At 36.4% G+C, this 22,235-nt stretch overlaps 1 protein-coding gene across 4 annotated transcripts in view; it reads right to left on the reverse strand.

The window, feature by feature from the left end:
* Positions 1–22,235, reverse strand: part of NAALADL2 (N-acetylated alpha-linked acidic dipeptidase like 2) — a 416,888-nt gene that overhangs the window by 104,077 nt on the left and 290,576 nt on the right. For all 4 annotated transcript variants that reach the window (XM_069864505.1, XM_069864506.1, XM_069864504.1 and 1 more), the window contains exons 6-8: positions 10,907–11,050; positions 5,804–5,896; positions 99–304 (exon numbers count right to left, since the gene is read on the reverse strand). In XM_069864505.1, the coding sequence (XP_069720606.1) occupies positions 99–304; positions 5,804–5,896; positions 10,907–11,050 (443 nt within the window). The remainder of the gene's footprint in view (positions 1–98; positions 305–5,803; positions 5,897–10,906; positions 11,051–22,235) is intronic.

The following is a 22,235-nucleotide window of genomic DNA, read 5'->3' on the forward strand; positions in this document are numbered from 1 at the left end:
TTAATGAACTGTAGTTTCTATTTTGTAAATTCATATTATTTTCATGCTTTCAACAAAATTAATCAGTATTGCAATGAGTCCTTCTAAAATAATTTTACCTCTGCCCATTCATATGAACCAATATTCCCAAATGATGTTCCTCCCCATGAGCAGAAAACAATGGTCCGGTCAGGTCTCCACCCTCTCTTAACTTTCAGCATCAAGGCTTGTATAAATGCTGTGATGATAGCAGTGCTACTGGCCCACGCTTGTCCACCATAATTACTCAAACTGTTGTGATGACTACCAATGATGATATATCTGTCTGAAACAGGGAAAAATGACAGACTAGAATCTTATTTGTTCTGGATGCTAGCACTAAAAGAATTTTAAAATCCTAAAAGATAACTGCATTAGTAGTCTGTAATGTCATTAACCCAACAAAAAGCCATCAACAAAAATTTATATGATTATGTGCAAGATAATTATAAAGTAGAAATACATAAAACGGTGAGTAGTACTCAAACTTGCAAATAAACATATGTACATACTTTCTTAATTTAATCCTTGTGCTCTTGCCTTCACTGTTTGCTTATTTTCACTCGTCTTATAAACCCAATATACACAGTTTTTACAGCTAAGATTTTCTCATACAGGTGATCTAATAAAGTTCCATACTCATGTTAAAGTTTTACGAAAAACCAGAAATGAATAACCAGGAAACTCTAGATTCAATAGATATTAGTGTCCAAAAAAGAAAACAAAAGGTGTGGTACTACAATGAGAAACAGAGAAAATACACAGAGTATTAGTACCCCCTCACCTGGAAGACTGTGTTCACTGTGCTCACCACCCTATCTCAAAAAAGACTTTGCAGAAACAGCAGTTGAGAAGCTGGTTACCAGAATGGTTTTATATCAGGACTTAGACTTCCGTGTAAGGAGACACTGAAAAGACCTGGATTGCAGGTTTAGAGAGGAGACATGACAGACGAATAGATAATGAATGATACAGGAACAGTAAGTCAGGCCTAGCAACTTTGATGACAGTGGAAGAAAGTATTTTATAAAATGAAAAGCAAAAAGTTTCAACCTGAAATAAAGAACATGCCTATAATTTTCCAGAAAAAAAAGCCCCCTTTTTCAGAAGAATCAAATGAAATCTTCATCTCTCAGGGAATAACATACAATCTAAATACTAACTCACAAGTGTAGAGAACCTTATTTTATTTCAAAAAGATGATGTGGTATGAAACCACATGGACTAGTGTGACTGATGTGTGTCAAGAATTCTAAACAGTTATGCTGAATAACTTATTAAACTATTAGGCCTTCTGTGTGAGATGAATTCACAAACTGGAGCCTCTTTGAAGGGTTGCTTAGCAGTTATGTTCTGATATTTAGTACAGTCTCTTTCTGGTCCAGATCTAGACTTTTAAAGGTGACTTTACAGGTGTTTTTAGACTTTTAAAGGTGTTTTTTTTCTGTATTTCAGGATACTGACAGAGAATAGAATAGCTATCTAATGATGTCAGATCCACAACAACCTCGGGGTGTTATCTGGGTTCCAAAAGGTGCAAAAAGTTTTGGTTTTCTGACAGTACTCATTCCTCATTGTTGTCAGTACACTGGAATGTAGCAACACATAGGTGGTAAAATGCCCACATTTTATATTGTTTATAAAACCTAAATACCTGCTCTTCAGTATTTTTCGCAGTGACTGCTACTTAGAAATAATTTTAACCAAACATTAATATACTTTGATTATAAAAACATTCCCTATCAAACTGGACTTTTACCAGTTTTGTTCAACAAAATATAAGGCAATGTTGTTTTACAAGGGATCAAAAACTGCTTTACAAATAGAGGATCTGTTATGCACCAGTAACATAACATTTTACATCAACATGCAAAATGTAAATTTAAATGTACATAATTCATGCAACAAAATGCAATCTAAATCACATAATATCGCAAATTCTGTGTTGCACTCTGAGATTTTTAATTACAGGTTGCACTGACAGTGAAAGATCGTAGGATCATCAACTCACTTCATTTCACGAACTGGCAACAGAAATGAATGGCCTTACAGGCTCCTAAGCCATTAGAGGAAATGCCACTAACACAAGGTGATCAGACAGGATCAGTGCTTGCCCCATACAACAACCTATGCTCAGTCTGTGAGAAACATAGATGAAGGGCAATGAAAGAAACCTTATGCAAAGTAGTATAGGACACACAGATGGAGAAGAAAGCTACAAGCAGAAACTTATTGCAGGAGATGCCAGCTGAACAAACATGGGGAAAACATAACAGCTGGTGCCTCCTATGAAATTCTTCATCTTTGCATATCTCTTCTGCTTGAGTAGAGGCAATACCTGAAGCAAATGATGATAGGAAAAGCATAGGTGAAATATAGGCGAAAGGATGGTCATGTTTACAGAGGCAGCAGCTGTCCTTTCTCATAATCATTTTCTGAGGCAAGAGATCACATGGTAAGAAAATAGAAAGAAAAGATGAGAGAGAGGGAGAGAGAGAGAAATTATCCAGCAAATACTTTTGAAAGTGATAAGATGGGATAGTGTTTAGGGTAATGATGGGCTGGACAATAGGGATTTATCATGAAAAAAGAATGAATTTATAGCGTCTTCTCTTGTTATACATGCCATTTTTAACCACGTCCAATAGAGTTACAAAATCAGTGTTACGTTTTTCAGGATTTAAAAGGCTACCACCTATCATATTTCCTCTGCTCCTAAATCTTTTAATATATTGGTTGGATTTCAGATGCTCATTGCTACTTCTCAGATCAAACATCAGACAAGATCATCACTATATACGTGTGTTTGTGTGCATGCTGGAAGGATTTTAAGCGAAAAAATAATCCACATTTGGTGATACTCTGCAGTCTTTCATTAAGCACTAAAGATAAATTCTGCTTTCTTCCTGCATTCATGGGAACATAAAGGTGAATAATTCAGCTGTATGAAACTAGCAAAACCCTATCAAAATAACAGAGAACCAACACCATGAAAAAATATAGTATTCAAATCAGTTAAAAGGGCATGGCTAGAGTATCAACCATGAAGATGCTGTACAAAACGTTACACATGGTGCATTACACAGTTAACTTGTGCCTGTTAGAAGCCAGCTGCAATGGATCTTGTTCAGCAAGACATTTATGGGACAAACTACCTGGACTTCTGTAAAGCCTTTGACACAGTCCCCCACAACACCCTTCTCTCTAAATTTGATGGGTGGATGGTTCAGTGGATAAGAAGCTAGTTGGATGGTTGTATTCAGAGAGTAGTGGTCAATGGCTTGAAGTCCAGATGGAGATCTATGACAAGTGGTGTCCCTTAAGGGGTCCATACTGGGACCAGTGCTGTTTAATATCTTCATCAATGATATAGACAGCGAGACTGAGTGCACCCTCAGCCAATTTGTAGATGACAACAAGTTGAGTGGTGCAGTTGCCACACTGGAAGGACAGGATGTCATCCAGAGGGACTTGGACAGGCTGGAGAAGTGGGCCTGTGCAAACCTCATGAGGCTCAACAAGGCCAAGTGCAAGGTCCTACACCTGCGTCGTGGCAATCTCTGATTTCAGTACAGGCTTGGGGATGATGTGATGGAGACCAGCCCTGCAGAGAAGGACTTGGGAGTGTTGGTTGATGAGAAGTTTGACATGAGCTGGCAATGTGTGCTTGCAACCCAGAAGGCCAACCGTATCCTGGGCTGTATCAAAAGAAGCACAGCCAGCAGGGCGAGGGAGGGGATTCTGCCCCTCTATTCCTCTCTTGTGAGACCTCATCTGGAGTACTGTGTCCAGTTTTGGAATCCTCAACATAAGGAAATGAACTGTTGGAATGGGTCCAGAGGAGGGCTACAAAGATGATCAGAGAGCTGGAGCACCTCCCATATGAAGACAGGCTGAGAGAGTTGGGCTTGTTCAGCCTGGAAAGGAATGGGCTCTGAGGAGATCTTATAGTGACTTTCCAGTACCTGAAGGGGCTACAGGAAAGCTGGGGAGAGACTGTTTACAAAGGCTTGTAGCAATATGACTACAGGCAATGGGTATAAACTGTAGAGGGGCAGATTTGGACTGGACATAAGGAAGAACTTCTTCATTATGAGAGTGGTGAGGCACTGTTCTAGGTTGCCCAGGGAAGCTGTGGATGCCCCATTCCTGGAAGTGTTCAAGACCAGGTTGGGTGGGACCTTGGGCAGCCTGATATAGTGGGATGTGTCCCTGCCCATGGCAGGTGGGTTGGAACTGGATGATCTTGAAGGTCCCTTCTAACCCAAACTATTCTATGATTCTATGAAATTGTTGGCATCTAGGTAGTGCTAGTGACTTCACTTGATCATATACCTTTAAATTCTTGAAGTTAAGCATATACTGAGAAACCTTTAAAAAGAAGCCTCTTATTAAGAATGAAATAATAAGATGAAAGATTTAGGTACAGGGAAGATAATGAATTTATTAAACAGAAACTGATGCATGCTTTTTACTCTTTGTCTTGCTTCTGTTTCACAATTCATTAGACAGTATGTCTAAACATGGCAGTTCCTATCTTTCAAATTTATTGACAGCTATTTTCAAAACATTAGAAATAGCAGACTAGTAACTTCAAATTCTTGAAGGAAATTAAATCCTTCATTGAAATTAAATTCACCGTGTGAATTGTCTTTTATGTTGTTTTAAAAAATGCTCTGTTGAAAAGCACACACAAGCCTGAGTCATTAATTCACTAACAGGAATAAACTTTAATCTTCTCTGTCTCCTTCATTCCACCACAAAAATATGAACTGACTGGCCCACCCCCTAAGGGACTGTAACAAAAAATTGCAACCTTTCTTCTGATCCTAATAAAACAGTATTAATCAAGGCAAATGTGATAAAGTTTTGATTTTTTATATATATATATACACACGTATATACATATATACATTGGATTGAGTCTACAACACTTTGCACTACGTAAGTAACAAGCAACAGGGTTCATTCATGTTGCAGAAACCCTTCGACTTTTAGGCAAATTCACTTGCAGACAGAATACGGTCAAATTTATCTTTATTCCTATGATGTCCTGATTATTGTATTAACTATATGCAGTGTCAAAGGAGGGAGGAGGTTTGTGGGTTATGTCACAATTGCACATACAATCTTATTGTTTCATGTAGACATACATAACACTAATGATTATTCATAGATTTGTATAAAACTAGCTTATGGTATGATTGTAACATAAAATAAGGTTGCAGCAAGTGTGGTTAATAATTTAGTCACAGATTTTTGTACATTATGATCACATTTTATATTATATTCTTAACTAATCCAGAAATCAGACTGACCTACAATTTGGTTTCTGACAGATACTCAAATTACATAGGGAAATTCTGGACTTGAAGCATAGAGTTTTATTTATCAGAAATTCTCCTAGCATTAAAAAAAAAATCAAAAATTTTTCTGAAGTTGTATAGACAGCTTGCCTATTAATTCAAATCATGCAATACAGTGCACCCTAAAAAAACCACACCAAAGTTACTGGATATAAAATGCTAATACTCTCTGTGGTCTATGTGTAATTCCTACTCACTCTGTAACAAAAAGCTTACTGTAACTATAATATCCACTTGAGCTCATTCTCTGTTTAACCCTTATGTTCTGTTTAATCATAAATCAAATCACTATACGACTACAACAATAATGCTCTCCTTCCTCTCTGCTTGTGCACTATCTGGCAAAAAAGAGTACTGATCCCAGCAGTGACTCCCAACCATCATGAAACAACAGAACTAAATGATAAAGGTCTACTTACCAGGAAATACAGTTCCTTTTAAATATCCAACAACATTAGAAACTGTCTTGTAAGTTGTGACTGATTGAATATTCAGACTGATTATTTTTTTCCCTGTTGAAAGATATAAAGAAAAAAATAAAGAAAATGTTAAACTTGTTTATCTGGAGAAGAAGTCTACAGGCTGTTTTATAAATTCCTGACATCTAAAAAAAACGAAGTAAAAACAAATTAAAAAAACACAGAAGAGGAATCAGAGCTTAAAATATGAAATATTCCATTGCTTTCTTAGGTCCATTTTAGCTGTGGAATTCAAAACTGGATTCTCAAGACAGATTTCTCTCCATGAGTTAAGAGATCATTCAATTTACATACGAGGCAAAAAGAATTAAAAGGGTAGGATTTACATAACTCTATGATAAGGAAATTTGTCTTAATCTTTATAGGTTTTTCTCACCTGATCCTTCAGCCAGGTCAGTCTTTCAATAACATGCACAAAACTACACCTGGCTTGTATTACACTACTCTTCTGGAGAAAACCCCCTACACAAAATCAGATAGGAAAAAAGTTAGACCTCTGTGCTGCTAATCACTTTGCCAGCATGGCCTTTGGTGATATACTTGTGAACTTAGGCCAACAGAAGGCAGATATTGTTGGCTTAGCTGGCAACAGCTGAGAAAATTGTGTAAATACAAAAGCAGAAAAATTCCAAACCCTGCCAATATATAAGGGACTTGCCAGCATTGCAATGCCAATTGAGACTGCAGCACACGATAAAGCCAGAGAAAAGTAAATGTCTCAGTTAAAAGACCTTAAAATAATTAACTGTCCTTCGCTGAAAATTACCGTCATTCCCTCTGTCCTCCAGGTGGGACACACTAACCATACTAACTCCTGCAGTTTGTGGCAACAGAAACAAAACGACTTACTGCTGATACTTTTAAAATGTTTTGTTTGCATTACAATATACTATATTAACATTCATCTCATCTGAAATATCATAACTTCCATCTAGGAAAAGTGAAAATGTCTTAAACTGCTCTAAATTAAATGCTAGCCATTGTCTGGCAATATGCACTGTGTCATCCCAGACCTTCAGGGAAGTTCTCTCACATCCAGAGTACTGCACCACCCCCACAGAACACCTGTTTTTAAAGGCATCTTTGAGACAGAATTCCTTCAATGTCCATATTCCAACTGTCAAAGACCAAAATTAAAATATTCCACTCTTCATTTTGCTCTCTATCTCCCAGGCTATTATCCTCCCACAAACGTACTTCTAACAGTTTTGTTTCTGACTTTGTTTCCTGAGATGCATGGAATACATAAGTAGGGAGTTTACTGCATCATGTAAAGCAAACCCAATACATTTCTACGATGCTGTTCCTCAAGGTTCATTTGCTGGTATTTCACCTGGTAGATTTATTTTCAACTTCTCTTAAAACAAAATCCAATATATCTTCATTTACTAGTCTTCACTAATATTTGAAAAAAAGCAAACCATCTGCTAGGTTCTTTCCTTTTGTAAAAAAAAATACTAGCAATATTTATTCTACTTTTTCTCAAACAAAACATCTATGTTACCAATAGATGTGTTCTCTATCTGACAACTCTGTTTTTGCTAGAACAGTAAAGAAAATGCAAGTCAAACACAGTAAACTAAAAATAAACCACATCACACTATTTTGCAATAATCAATCACAGCAACTTAATATTTTAATCTGTCCTGCATATATTGGGTTTTCCACAACCAAATAGGAGCTCAAAACACCTTTGAAGTATTCATCAGCTCTGGGACTCCTACATTCTATGCTACGAGAATAAACTTGTTTCTTGTTGGCAAAAATACATAGATTCTAATGGTTCTTAATGAGATTAATAAATTTTATTCTAAGTGGAAATATACTGCTTTAAACTTGATGATTAAAAACGGTGGTTATTTTTACACCAACGTAATACATAGCCACGTGAACACACTTCTCATACACCAAGTTATCTTATTTTTCTCAAGTTCTAGTTCAGGAACTTAGTCGAGAATGTTTATGATAACATCCCCCATTCTCCCCATTTACAGTCTGGTAACTCAAAATACTTAGGGTTCCATTCATACTCCAAATAATATGTCACTCTTTCCTTACATACCATATGAAAATGAATGCTTGACATTGATCATGCAATTGATCAGTGAAATCCTCAGGTCTCCCTTCCTGCAACAGACAGCTAGAGACTGATCACTAGCGAAATCCTAAATCTTTTTCATCTTTTATCTTTTCAGACACGAATCATATGAGTATAAAGCTTCACACTTAAAGCCATAGAGAAAAAATACACATATATCTCTAGTGTTTATAACTACCAGACTTCTAGGCTACCAGGCTTTCCATTTAAGACCATTAGTTATGAAAAACACTTCGTAAATTAAATTCCACTAGATAGAATTAATTTAAATGCTCAAGAGATTTATTGAGAACGGATGATCTGCACCAAACTGAAATCTACCAACTGGCAGAAAATATAACTAAACCCAAAGTAAGTTTATTGAAACACAGCAAAAGCTTTCTTAATTTATGTATATAGGAATGCTATAGTTTTATGGCAATCTTCACAATGTTCCAGCAAATATCATAGTAATTTTCTGTAAAAACAAGAAAGCTTCAGAAGTATAGAGCTTCTCTGTAAACCTTCACTCTTAAATTCCTTCTAATTGCTCAATTTTTTGAAGAAGTTCACAGGAGCACATAAGTTCAGATTAATGAGGATTAACAACGATACACCACACTAAACAGAAAGCAAATCTAATTACTCACTTCAACTAACACAAAACTAATAACTAACTTCAATTCCCACTATTTGCTTTGCAGGTTCCAAGCATTTGATATATCTCGGATGTTACCCTCCATATCCTCCCACTCTCTCTGTCACATTATGTCTCTTGAAAACTGCAAGGCTAAGGGAAAAAAGAGGCAATGTGAGAAAACTATATATAAATGTTTAATCATTACTGATGAATTTGCCGTTCAGCTTTTTGAAACATACTGATGAGAGAATGACGATCATTTTATTCTAACAGATTTTAAGCCAACCAATCATCTGAATTGCTTATTCACCTCTTTTGACACATAAGTGATGAGTTCTAAGTCAGAAGCGAAATCTCTCTCAAGCTTCTTCAAATCAACAGGAAGACAGCTAATTCAACCTTCGCTATTCTCATATGCATTACTCTGTTCAGCATTTTCTCTTTAGCTATTATTAATGAATAGATATCTAAGATTTCTTATCACTAGAACAGTCTCTTATCTCTTCCATTTAGGCTGACACCAAACACTTAACCACACTATACCCTCTGGTGTATCTAAAGTTTCAATAATATTTCAAGGTAAAATATATAATAACACATTACAGAATTATGCAAGGCTTCTTGTTATAGACCTTAGCTTTTCAATAAATTAAGAGGTTTTTTTTAACAGATCCCACATGGATTACTGTGGTCCAGAAGATTTACATGAAATCAAACACAAACTGTGGTGTTCATCCGGAGTATATAGGACATGGATTGGCTCTTACTGGATGGCTACCTTGGAATATTCTTTCCAGAAATTTTCCACCACATGAAATTCTTGCCTTCAAAGAGAAATAAAAGATGCGCCACATCTGTCACAGAAAAGGCAGAATAAGCTACCCTTTAGGTGATTCTGTCCTGTAGCCTCCACACAAAGCTTTCTGAGAAATAGACACAGTGCAGTTGCCAGACCAAATACATGTTTTCCTTTAGGCACTTCAGCTGTTGAAAATTCCTACAATAATAGCAAGCTGCACATATCCTGACTGGAATGGCTAAGCACTTGTTCCTTCAAAAATGACCTTTTCCCATTTATATAGTCTTTTTCTACTGGTTGTGGGGAAGATCGGCTCATCTTTAAAATATCTAGTCAGCCACACACGAATAGCAATAGCCATGTATAACCACAACAGCTTACGCCATGAAGCATGAGGTCTTTCTGTCTTGCTTTTTAGTATGTGAAACTAAAAATCCTAACAAAAGTCATAAAATTAATCAATCTTTTTTATGACTTGTTGTATTGTATTCCTCCTATTCCACAATAACTTCCCAAAAGCAATAAACAAGATAAACAACACATATGTGATAGTACAATGGTTGCCCTTAAAATTTACTTTTACTGTTCTCATCAGTCTGTTTAGCACAGGATACAGTGGCTATCTTAATTTACCTTACCGTTGTAAGACCAATGCTTCAAATTAATTCATTTAAACAGGTACTGTAATGAAATATACTATTATTTATACATTTTTATGGCAAAAGATAGACTAGTGCAAACCAAAAACCAACACAGAATTACTGTTTTAACATGCCTCTCATCTGAAATGTTATCTGAAAGGTGTTCCTTCCTTCACTGAAACACTGTGCAGTATCTGTGCTAGAAGAATGTTTTCTCACATTTTTTCCCACACAACAGCAATAAGCTTGTTCAAGCAATAATCTGTTTGACTTTGCTAATGGCATTATCTCTGAAGAGATACTCTGAATACATTATTTCTTTACATCTATCTTTACTCAAGGTATTTTGTTCTTATCAGTATGACTGTTTTCCTGGCAAAAATTGGAGGAAAAGGTGCCTGAAGGTTCAGACAACAATACATTGTTTATCCAATAGCAGATACAAATTGAAGAACACAGACTTATCACCTTTTAGAATTATAGTATTATTATGCTAAAGGCAGAGAAAACACACAGAATAACTTTAATACCACTAACGGTGCCTTAATGTTAAAATCACTTTCTTAGTAGTACAACAAGGTCTAACAAACCAGACCTAGCAAAATCTCCCTAGAGATGGTACCTAGGGTAGAGGGGTTTTTAAGTCAATACTAAGAGTAAGAGCTTAACATCTTATACTAACACACTTTTTTAATCCAAATCTTCGATCTATCAGATTTTAGGAGCACATTTTTTAGATTGTTTGTAGTCTCTTCTACAAAGTAGCTCAGCAAAGCATACTCGTAATGAGTTAAACCTCTTAGTTACACAGAGTTATAGAAAATGGATTTGGAGCCTTTGAAGGATGTTTCACGGTTAGAAGAAAAGATTATTTAAAAATCATTACCTGTAGGTGGCATTTGGAGGCGTATACACCTATCTTTTTGGACTGCGTCCTCAGGTAAGGAAATGAGTTTTTTGGCAAGCGCTGCAGAAATTGGTTGTACTAACAGTGTTGTGAGGTTCAGTCGATTTTGTCTGTAGCTTCCATCTTATATGAAAGAAAGAGAACAGTAATTTAGTAAATGAAAATTAGAAGAGTCCTCTTCTGCATCAACAGAACAAAATAAACAAATATTTACAACATAGATTAAACCAATTTATTAAGATAAGCAGTCATTTTTTTGTACTTACCTTAGTGGAAAAAAAACCAAAACCCTTCAAGAACATGTGCCACAAAATTACATGTGCATATTATAGTACTTGAGGAAAAATTCCACAAAAAAGAAACTGTCAAAACTGTCAATAAGTCCAAGCAGATATTAGATCATGTGTGACTTCAATACTACAAATTTTACTCATGTGTGGTTAAAGGAATCAGTGAAACAGAGAATTACTGATCAACAGTAACTTTCAAATTCAAGTGAGAACTGAACACAGTCTTACAGGGAAGAGGAGACATTTAAATAGCCTGATATTACGCATAAGTATCTGTCTGCTACTACTCATAAGGCTGTTTGTTTTGCTAGGGATGCCAAAATGTTTAAATTCTACAGAAGTTGTGCTACTTAGCACTAAAACTGTTTAAAGGGTGAGGTATCACAGAAACAAGTTTTTGTGAGAACTTTGACAATAAACACACCACACAGGATGCACGCTGATGATATACTGGCAACTTAATAGAATGTGCTTCCTTGCATACACCAAAAATCCTGAGATTTAATATACACTTTTCTCTTCTAAAGAATAAAATCTGATCAATTCATTGACTTAAAGTGGGTCTCACCTGAAGGAGATCTGGATTAAGAGCGTTCGAAACAGACACGTTAAGCAGAGGAAGGTAGAGATCAGAAACCATCAGAATATTTCATTTACAGAATTAAGATCTTAAGCACAAACCTCACAATATCACCAGAGTCATGCATATTCTAAACCCACCCTTTAACTGAAAAAATGTGAGTTTCTGTACACATGACAGAAACTCACATTTAAGCATAGAAAGGTTTGTAATGAGATATTTTGGAAGTCCAGTTGACAGAACTGGAAAATAAAAGCAAACTCTGCACTTGAAAATGCTCTGAAGTACTTCAGGACTAAAAGCTCATCTGTTTTTCTCAACTGTTTCATCTAGCCTAATAAAGACATCATCTCTTCCCATGGAAAGCAAGAACATTCCTGCAGATGAGAAGCCCACAATGAAAAAGGAAAGGCAGTTCATAGCACAGGGCAGAAAATGACAAAACTCTAGAACAATCAACAAAAACCTAAAAGCCTTCCAATATACCTGCCCATAGTGAACAATTTTCAAACTTCCAACTGGAGATCCAGAATACAAGGCCTCTTCCTGAGGCCTCTATGAAACACATTTTCTGTTGACCTGGAGTTCTTAACAGCTGGAAGGCACCCTACGCATTCCACGTGACTACAATCATGAAGGGACGAAGCTATTAAAAATCAGCAGCACATGTTCTAATAAATGTCTGTAAAATGAGTGCTGTTAATGAACAAGAATATTAAAAAAAAATCACATACATCCTTCTTTTTTTTTAAAAAAAGATTTGTGCTAGAAGCTCCTGAGACTTCTTACATTATGTTTTTAATCATAATGCAAAAATTGCCAAGGCTGTAACATATAATTATGGGAAAAAAAGCGGTGGCATTCAGCTCTAATATACAATCTAAATGTTATCAGTGTTCATTTTGAAAGAATCAGACAAATTATTAAAGTGGAAAGGTGAAACTGTTGTGAAACATGATAATTTAGAAAAAGTTTTGTCTTATCAAAGTTGGGCAGCATTGAAAATCCCTCTAAGTTGTTATTTCAGTAAATTGATGGTGAAATCAGTTCACTCAAGCTTTGAGAGTCCATTTCTAGAATAAAAAAAAATAAAAATCATACTTAAAATGTCCAGAGAAGTGTAACTGAGACATGATTTTCTGTCTGTCATCTGTCGATCTGCAGACAGTATTACAGCAGCAATGAAGCTCAAAACATTGTAGATGAAAAGCATCTCTCCCTTCTCCATTTACCACAACTTGAGCTTCATACCTGAATAAACCGCGACAGACACAGTTTTGAGAACAGCTTACAAGAGAAAACCTCTCATGTTTAAAAATGAATCATTTCACAATATGCAATGGAATTGAAATACGGGATAAAAAAACCTAGAAAAATATTTCAAATATAGAAAGGGAGATTTAAATTATCTGTAAGAAAAACTTTCTAATAGGCAGGTGGTAAAACCTCTACAACTAAAATCTCTTTAAAGAAAAGATTAAACAAACATCTGTCAGCAATGACGTAGATATGGTTGATCTGCTCCCGTAGGGAAGCTGCTAGATTAGATGATCTCTTGACATCCTTTCCCAGCCTGATTTTTATACGATTCTCTAGTAATTGAAATTACTGAACTATTTACAAAACTGCAGTATTTGAATTAATACTAAAAAATTATGCTAAGAAAAAAATAAATAAAAGAGTACCTTTCCCTCTGCCAGCCTTTTATTAGTTCCCTTGACAGTACCTTGTTTAGGAACCTGAGGAAAGCTATCTGCTTCATGATCATGATTCAGAAGTGAAAGATTCATGACTAGCACACACTGAAAAACCTGGAGATTTCCAGGGCTACTAATTAAAGCTGACTCATTCAGTTTTTAAATACACATGGGCTTGGTGGTGTACCAACTGCAAAACAGTGCAGTACAACTTCATAAAGAAACCACCGTATCAAAAGAACTTTGGCAGATTCTGGCTTAATCTTTCCTTGCTGGATGCTAAACTCCCCGGAGCACACAGCGCATTCAGAATCTGTGAGTACAATAAGCACTTTGAGAATAATTTACAGTTGAGATTCTACTTGTAATGAAATTTAGTTTTATAGCATGAAAATCTTCCAAGAAACAGAATTCTTTCCTCAACACAAGTCTAACAATCTAACTGTGCCAGGTCTAAAAACTGCTATTAATCCAAGAAAGACTAGATAACACAGTGGAATGCAAGAACAAAAATATGCCCATCAATTAAGTTAATTTTAGGAGCACAAAAAGATGAAATCATTAGAACGTTTCTGCACAGAAAGCGAGGACTACATTTCTAATTTTGCAGTGACTGTGTTTTGTGCTTTCTTTTTCAGTGCAAGAACAAACCTTGAGCAATCTCCATTCTGCTCAGTCTGGGATACACACTTGCAACCTACCATTTTGAGTGTTCTATCACTTAATTTACTGGTATTGGTAACATATTCTGAGATTTCTGAAAAATGTATACTTGGAGAATTTAACAATAATTCTTGTGTGCCATATACCACTCAACTCTGAGTGAAAGTACACTCTTACTATCCTTGCAATGACTTTTGTCAAGGCTGAAAAATCAGAGCACATGAAAAATTAGAGATTAAGTCATAATGCTATACTTCTTTAATGAAAAGAATGTCGCTTTACATACGGCTTCTCCAGTCTTATGCAATCACACTTTTATTTCTCTTTCTTTAAAAAGTTTGTGCTATAAGAATCAGTTTTCTGTTTATTTGTATTTAAATTCCGGATTCAGAGAAAGATTGGATAGAATATTGTATTTCATTGTTATCTGTTTATTAAAAGTCACCCTCTGCCGGGATCTGATAAAACAAAAATTAATAAATAAAACTGCCTAAAAGGTTTACTGATAAAATTCATTAAAAGCATTCCTTCTGTGACCTGAAACCCCTTTTTAATTATGTCCCTCCCAAAATGTGGAAAAAAAGCGGAGTCTGGCTAAACACTGAACCACAACTGTATGTAGCAACAGCTTTGACTTTCTTCTGCATTAATAAGAAAGCAGTATTAGTTCTGAAATATCGTGAATGGCTCATTACTTTTTCACCTTAAGTTTAATAGGAATTTGACGAAGTTTTATGCTGAGAATAGACACTCCAAGCAGGACTCATAGCGCACATTGAGAATAAATGAGAGCATAAAAGATGGAATGAAGAGAGTTTGGTCAAATAAGAAGGTTCTGTCATTCAATTGCCTGAAGCGAACAGCTAGCTCAACGCATTTCTGTGAAACAGGCATTATTCCACTTATGCATTCCCATTTCTGCACTCTCCTTTGTCAACACTTGATCATGTATTAACCATGACAAAACCAAAGTTGTGTAAACTGACACATAATAGACTTTGATATTTGTATTTTGAACTTGTATACAGCTTCCACCTAACCTTCGTGGATACATTCAACAGCACTAGGCTTCCACTGGCTCTAAACAAGCTATTTAAATGATGTTCTCTATTTCCCTGCAAAATCAGTTCATCTCTGTTTTTTCTGACTTGCATCTAACCACATACCCGGACTGAACAGGATTGTTTGGTGCCTAACACAGGGAGGCTCCATCAACTGACTGGTGGCTCTAGGAACTAATTCCACATCTTTACCTTTATGCCTGCTATGCAGCAGCTATTTTGTTACATTTTCAGCTAAAACTGCTTACCATACTATTCATGAGCAGTATTTTTAAGAAAAACATGACTCGTCCTACTCACGAAGTAGCCTTCAATTAAGTCTTCACACTTTCAATTAATACTGCTAGACAAGACTTGCATTGTTACATCGGTGCGATATAGATCAAGTTCAGTGGGTTTTTTTTCTTGCTGCTGTTGTTGCACATTTCTCTTCTGGGAAATAGTTCCACAAAGTAACACCTTTTCCAAAGACAAATCTTACTGAATTTCTATATAATTTTCAATGGCACTATTAATACAAGTATGGCCATACTCATATGAAATTGCAGGATTTTATTCAAGCAGATTCTTAGAATACAGATCCTATTCAAGCCCTGATATAAAATATACCCATTTGCCACACCTCACAAAGTCATTGACAAACCTTTTTCCTTCCTAAATTCTCTCTTTGAACATGGGAAAAACAACAAACTGATCCTGTCACTTCTTGCTGTAAATGGATACAGTGAGAATATTGATTCTGAAAAACTGGTGCTGTTCTCCAAGCAATTATGAACAGGAAATTCTGGAAAGCCCCACGTATGTCTGATGGTTGGACTTAAAAAGTCAGATACAGCTTTGAGGCTTTTTTCTGCATATAAAGTCAAATGGAGAGCTGTTTCTCCATTTCTCTAAAGCAAAGAAAATGGTGCTGATCACCCTATAGTGTTTGAGAATGGTTTACACACATTTACAAAAAATACAGAAATTTAAGGCATTGAGGATAACTTAGAAGGAAAATAAGTTACTGAGAGTACTCAAAACATCTGAAAAAAAATTCAATTTTTTTTTCATATTGCTGAAGAATAAAGAGACTTCTTTAAAAACACTTTATAAAATTCTACAAGCATTAATGGAGAGTTTAGATGAAAAACAAAGATATCACATACTATCTGTGATAAACTCCCAGGAGTTAACAAGACCGTAAATGCATTGTTATAGTAAAAAAACCCCCAAACCAATGTTACAATATAGAGGTATTGCTTTTCTATATAAAGTATATTCACTGCATTCTGTTTACATCACATTTTATCAGTGGAGTGGATGCAAATTTGGATATATATTCTCAAGTGTGTTTCTTTAAACAAATTTCCATTGTCCTTAAAAATAAAACTGGAAATTCCATAGCTGATAAAGAAGAAAATATACCTCTAGAACCTGCTGTCATCTTTTTTCCTCCCTCTCAAGGAAATGTGCTTATCCAATATGAAAGAAAAAAAAGAAGTCACTCCCCCGTGTCTTAATGCAAATCACTCTTGTCTTAATGTCTACTTAAAGTACTTTAAAAATACCGTCAGTCTGTTTCTTTTTAAGATAAATAGAATAAAAAGCAACACATTTATTCCACAAAAGCAAAACTGCTTTGACACACTGACGCAAAAAGGAATGGTGACTCAACCTCTTCCCTGGGCAGGCTGTTCCAATGCTTGATAACTCTTTTAGTGAAGATGTTTTTCCTAATAACCAACCTCCCCTCTGCCAGGCAGCTTTCCAGCCATTCATCCTCTAGCCTGTAGCATTGCACAGGGTTGTTGTGATCCAAATGCAGGACCTGGTACTTGGCCTTGTAAGAACCTCATACAGTTGACCTCAGTTCATCAATCCAGCCTGTCCAGATCCCTCCACAGACACTTCCTTCCCTCAAGCAGATCAACACTCCAGCACAACTTGGTGTCATCTGTAAACCTACTGAGGGTGCACTTGATCTCCTCATCCAGATCATTGATAAAGATATTAAACAAAACCAGCCCCAACACTGAAACCTGGGGATCGCCACTTGCGACTGGCCAGCAACTGGATCTAACTCCATTCACCACAACTTCCTGGGCTTAGGCACTCAGCCAGTTTTTTTTAGCCAGTGAAGAGCACACCTGTCTAAGCCATGAGCTGGCAGCTTCTCTAGGAGAATGCTGTGTGAAATGGTGTCAGACGCTTTACTAACGCCTAGGTAGACAACATCCACAGCCTTTCCCTCATCCATTAAGTGGGTCATCTTGTCACAGAAGGAGATCAGGTTAGTTAAGCAGGACCTGCCTTTCATAAATCCATGCTGAATGGGTTTGATCCTTCAGTTATCTTGTATGTGCTGCATGACAGCACTCAAGAGGATCTGCTCCATAACCTTCCCTAGTACCCACAGCAGACTGATAAGCCTGTAGTTCTCCAGATCCTCCTTCAAGCACTTCTTGTAGATAGGTGCCACGTTTGCTAACCTCCAGTCAACTGGAACCTCCCTGTTTAGCCAGGACTGCTGATAAATGATGGAAAGTGGCTTCAGTATTCACAGGCGGATCCCACCCGGCCCCAGAGACTTGAGTGTATCTAATTGGTGTAGTAGGTCACTGAACATTTTCTCTTCAATTATGGAGGCTCCATTGTGCTCCCTTACCCTGTTTTCCAGCTCAGGTGGCTGGCTACCCAGAGAACAACTGGTCTTACTATTAAATATTATCAAAGCTTACTTAAAAAAATGAATAATCATAAATTTCAGTTTCCGTAAAATTTGGATTTTGTGTGCATGCTGAATTCAAACCTGCATCTTCAAACCTTTGCTATTTTATTTTATTCGAGGTATTCTTAATACTGAAACATCCGCTTAGCATCTTCTACGTTCTTCAAATTTAAGAACAGAGATACTTTGCACCGTAAGGGTGCATGGGGGAAATAATCAATGCTAAACCACCAAAAACTCAGAAACATTAGCCACATTAAAAATTGACCAGAAAATTCTGCAATGATGTTATCAGAGCCTTAAACTGAATACTAAGTATCATTAAGGACTGAAAAAATAAATGCTACAATTCTTTCTTAAATGTTAAATCTTCGTACTAAATTAGTGATTCAAACACATGATAAAAATAATTCTACAAAAAAGTTGCTGTCAACTGATATTACTGATATTTTGTATTTTCCTAAAATATGTAGAAATATTAACTTAATGGAATTCAGAAAAACTGCTTGAAGTGATTGTTCTGACTCTCAGAAGTGCTGCATAATTCAAAATATTAAGTATCAGACATACACTTGGACTTTTTTAAATCATTCTCTTGGAATAAAACTACTTAATGAATCCTGTATCTGCAAGTCTATATTTCAAATGTACCTTTTTGTTGCTCCCAGAAAAAATATTTCCCAGACTATTAACTATACAATGTTCTTGAACTGGAATCTGGAGGGAATTGTTTATGTATGTGCGTGTGTGTGAGGAAACATAACACCAAACTGCCGTACTAAGCTTGACAGAGGTGGCTTTTAAAACTGAAATATTACAGATCATTTTGAATTCAAGTGCCAAACACATTATGGAAATTGTTATCAGTTTCATTGAAAAAAATAGGCTTTGGTCTGTGTCTGAGAGCTACTTGGGTTTGTCCCCTCTGCCTACATATCCTGTGTCAAGTACAATCTTAGCTTAAGTTTACTGCTTTGACTGTGGTTGTGCTATGAATGCAGTTGGCCTGCTAGGTTGAAATGGACACAGAAGACATCACTGGATTCCACATTCTGCCACTGCAAAGCTGGATCATTCCCCTTTGAAAGCAAGAATTTTGAAAACATCAAATTATATAATGAGTACATAATGTAGTTCATATAATTAAGCCTTGAACATAAGCACTTTAAATTTGCTTCCGTAATGTTTTTTATCTTAAAGGTAAAGAAATGATTTTTCTTTTAAAAAAGAAAGTTATAATACCCAGACTTTCTAACTGCCATTTACAATGTGCACAGTCACATTCCAGTCAGACTGTCATTTCTGATATTGGTTTCCTGTTCCTAACTGGTGACAGCCCACCGTGAATAAAACAGCAATGATAATAATGCAGAAGCTCTTGTAGCATTAGTGGGCAAGCACCTTTACTCTAGTTTATGGCTAGTTATAGTAATTGGCTGGTTACTAACTCTCCCATGCTTTTTGAAGGAGATGCAAGGATGAGAACAGGGGATAACTGGTATCAGTCAGTTTACCTGATGTTTGCCCCAGCAGAATCAAAGATTTATCTCTCTCCTGCAGAAAGGATCCAGGTAGCCACCAAGTATGGTGTCTACATAATCGCAGGACCATTATGTCACAGCTACAGATAAAGCACGAAGCAACTCCTGTACGAATTATGTTCTTGATAAGTACTTCATGAAACAAGCAACTTCTGGTACATTTAAGAGTTAATGGGGTGGTCTTATAGCTTGTTCCCTCAGGAGACAAATCTTTGTTTTCTACATTGCTGATGGCCACTATAGACAAAACAAGCAACAAACACGGAAATGAGACACTGATACAAATTTCTTTCCCTTCAGTGATGATCAAGACTCAAACAGCATAATAACTGTCTTGCTTTAGCTGAAATATGTTTACAGCAGCCAGAATATACATCAGGTTACATATGCCATCATTGTTCTGGTTATGAACAAGCATGGAGTCCTGTTTAGTCACAATAATGTGATTTACTGTTATTAAAAATAATAAAAGCCCAATAACACTCTACATGGAATGGAATGGAAATAGAAAATCTCTAAGAAAACAGTGAAAGTGACAGGTTTAGGATAGCAATTATTTTGTTTATAGTGTGTAGTGAACATGGCAATGACTCAGAATCACGTGCTGTGTGTATAGATTTGGTGGAAAACATGAAATAAAATTGCATATGTTATCTGTAAGTACACTACGCTTTTCTTACAATAATATATATCCCTGATTTACTCTTTTGTATTTGCTTGAATTCATGGGAAGTCACATTTTTTACTTCAGTTTGATGACATATGGAGTCATCCAAGGGTTTGAAGTCCTTGCCTTTTCCCACAGCTTGTTACTTATGCCTCTCCCCACACTGCAGTGCCATTAATTGTTCCAGCACAATCGTTTCACTGACCACACTATGAACCAGATCAAGAAACCTTCAGGAAGTTCTTTAGAGCTAGAACAGTTCCCAACTTCTGTTGTAGCATTGCTCTTAACAGATAAATCAATACAGTAGGAAGTATGCTGGGACAAGGAGGTAGACTGGGTAGCAGGAATTCCTCCCACACCTCCAAAAGCCTTGCATCCTCAAATCACAATTACAGTGGATAGTCCTGTCCTCTAGGACACAAAGTGACAGAATGACACTTAAATATGCACATAAATACAAAAGCTACTTACAGCTTATTAAAAAGCCCCAGCTTCATAGTTCCCATTTTCTCAAGGGTTCACATTGTTTAAAAAACCCAAAAAAACAACAAAACAGCTTGTGTTTTGATTTGCAAGGGGAGTACAATGTAACCTTAACTTTTAAAAATCAGATCCTAATTATACAATCCTCACAAAGAAAAATAAAAGTTACAGTGTTAGGATCAGTTTTATAAAGAACTAATAAATATATCATAATCATCCAATAGTTGAGTAGTAACCAATTGGAAATGAGATGTTATTCACAGTTCATATACTAATGGACAGATATCTGCATACACACAACTATGTAATCGGGATCAAAGCAATAAGAATTGTCAGCCTTGACAGCCCAAGGACTATTTTAAATACTCAATCACAGAGCACACATTGAATCAGCCTTCTGCATATATTTCTAGTTCCTTCTGCAAGGACTGAAGCAAACCAATAGGAGGTCTTTACTTTCCATCCATATCTAAAAAATGCTGACTTGCATAGGCTCTGTTGACTAAGACCTCAAAAATGACTACTGCTCAGTTGATATTCTGAACATTTCTGGAGTAGTGTATGAGGGTTATCTATTTTTATTCTTATGAATACTCTGATTTAAAGTAACAATTCTCTGTGTGTTGCATTCTGGTATTAAGGTACACAATTTGTTGTTTTTTTTGTTTTTGTTTTGTTTTTTTTTTCTTCCTTTTTGTCTCTATACTAGGTAAATGAATGCGAATCAGGATGGCATAGAGTGCTTTCTCTTCTCATCCTGCATAGGTCTGTAGCTCCACCTTGCCACTACTGTTTTCTTATCAGCAAAATTATTGGTTTGTAACTGTAGGTTACTTGCAAAAAAAGAAAAAAGACAATCCCCTCTCTCTTTTGATTGCCATCTGTCAAGCTTCTCCTCAGAGAAATTAACAAATTCCCATTTTGGAACTCCAAACTGCAAACATGCCATCATCTGCAGAACTTATTAAAAAAGTCCTTATTGGAAAAGATAATAGTCTCATATAAAATCACCAGAGAAGACTGAAACATAAACAAAGGGCATTGTCCAGATATTATATAAAGGCTGTTTGTGGCCCCTAAACAAACAGAGAAGTCAGGACAATGTCAGAACTACAGGACAGCTGAGCTTGGAAGGGACCTTTGGAGACTGTTGAAGGACAAACTGTCAGCTCAAAGCAGAGTGAAGTAAAGTAGGTTGCCCAGAATGTTTTCCAGTGGGTTTTGATCATCTCCAACCCATGTCAAAACCCCTCTGGGCAACCTCTTCCAGTGCTTGACCACCCTCACCATAAAATAGGTTTCCTTATGCTTCAGGGGAATTTCCTGTATTGCAGATTTCTCCTCAATTACCTGAACACCACTAGAAAAGAATCCAGCTGCATCTTCTACCATCTCCCATCAAATATTTAGAGACATTGATAAGAAACTGTCATGCCTTCTCTGCTCAAGAATAAATATTCTTGAGTCTCTCAGCTTCTTCTCAAACGTCAGATGCTCTGATCCCTTAATCATTTTTATTGCATTCCATATCTCCCCTGTAAGGGGAGCCCAGAACTGGATCCAGCACTCCAGCTGCCATTTCACCAGTGCTGAGTGGAGGGTCAGAATTGCCT

Source organism: Phaenicophaeus curvirostris, chromosome 10 (assembly GCF_032191515.1).
Source record: "Phaenicophaeus curvirostris isolate KB17595 chromosome 10, BPBGC_Pcur_1.0, whole genome shotgun sequence".
NCBI lineage: Eukaryota > Metazoa > Chordata > Aves > Cuculiformes > Cuculidae > Phaenicophaeus > Phaenicophaeus curvirostris.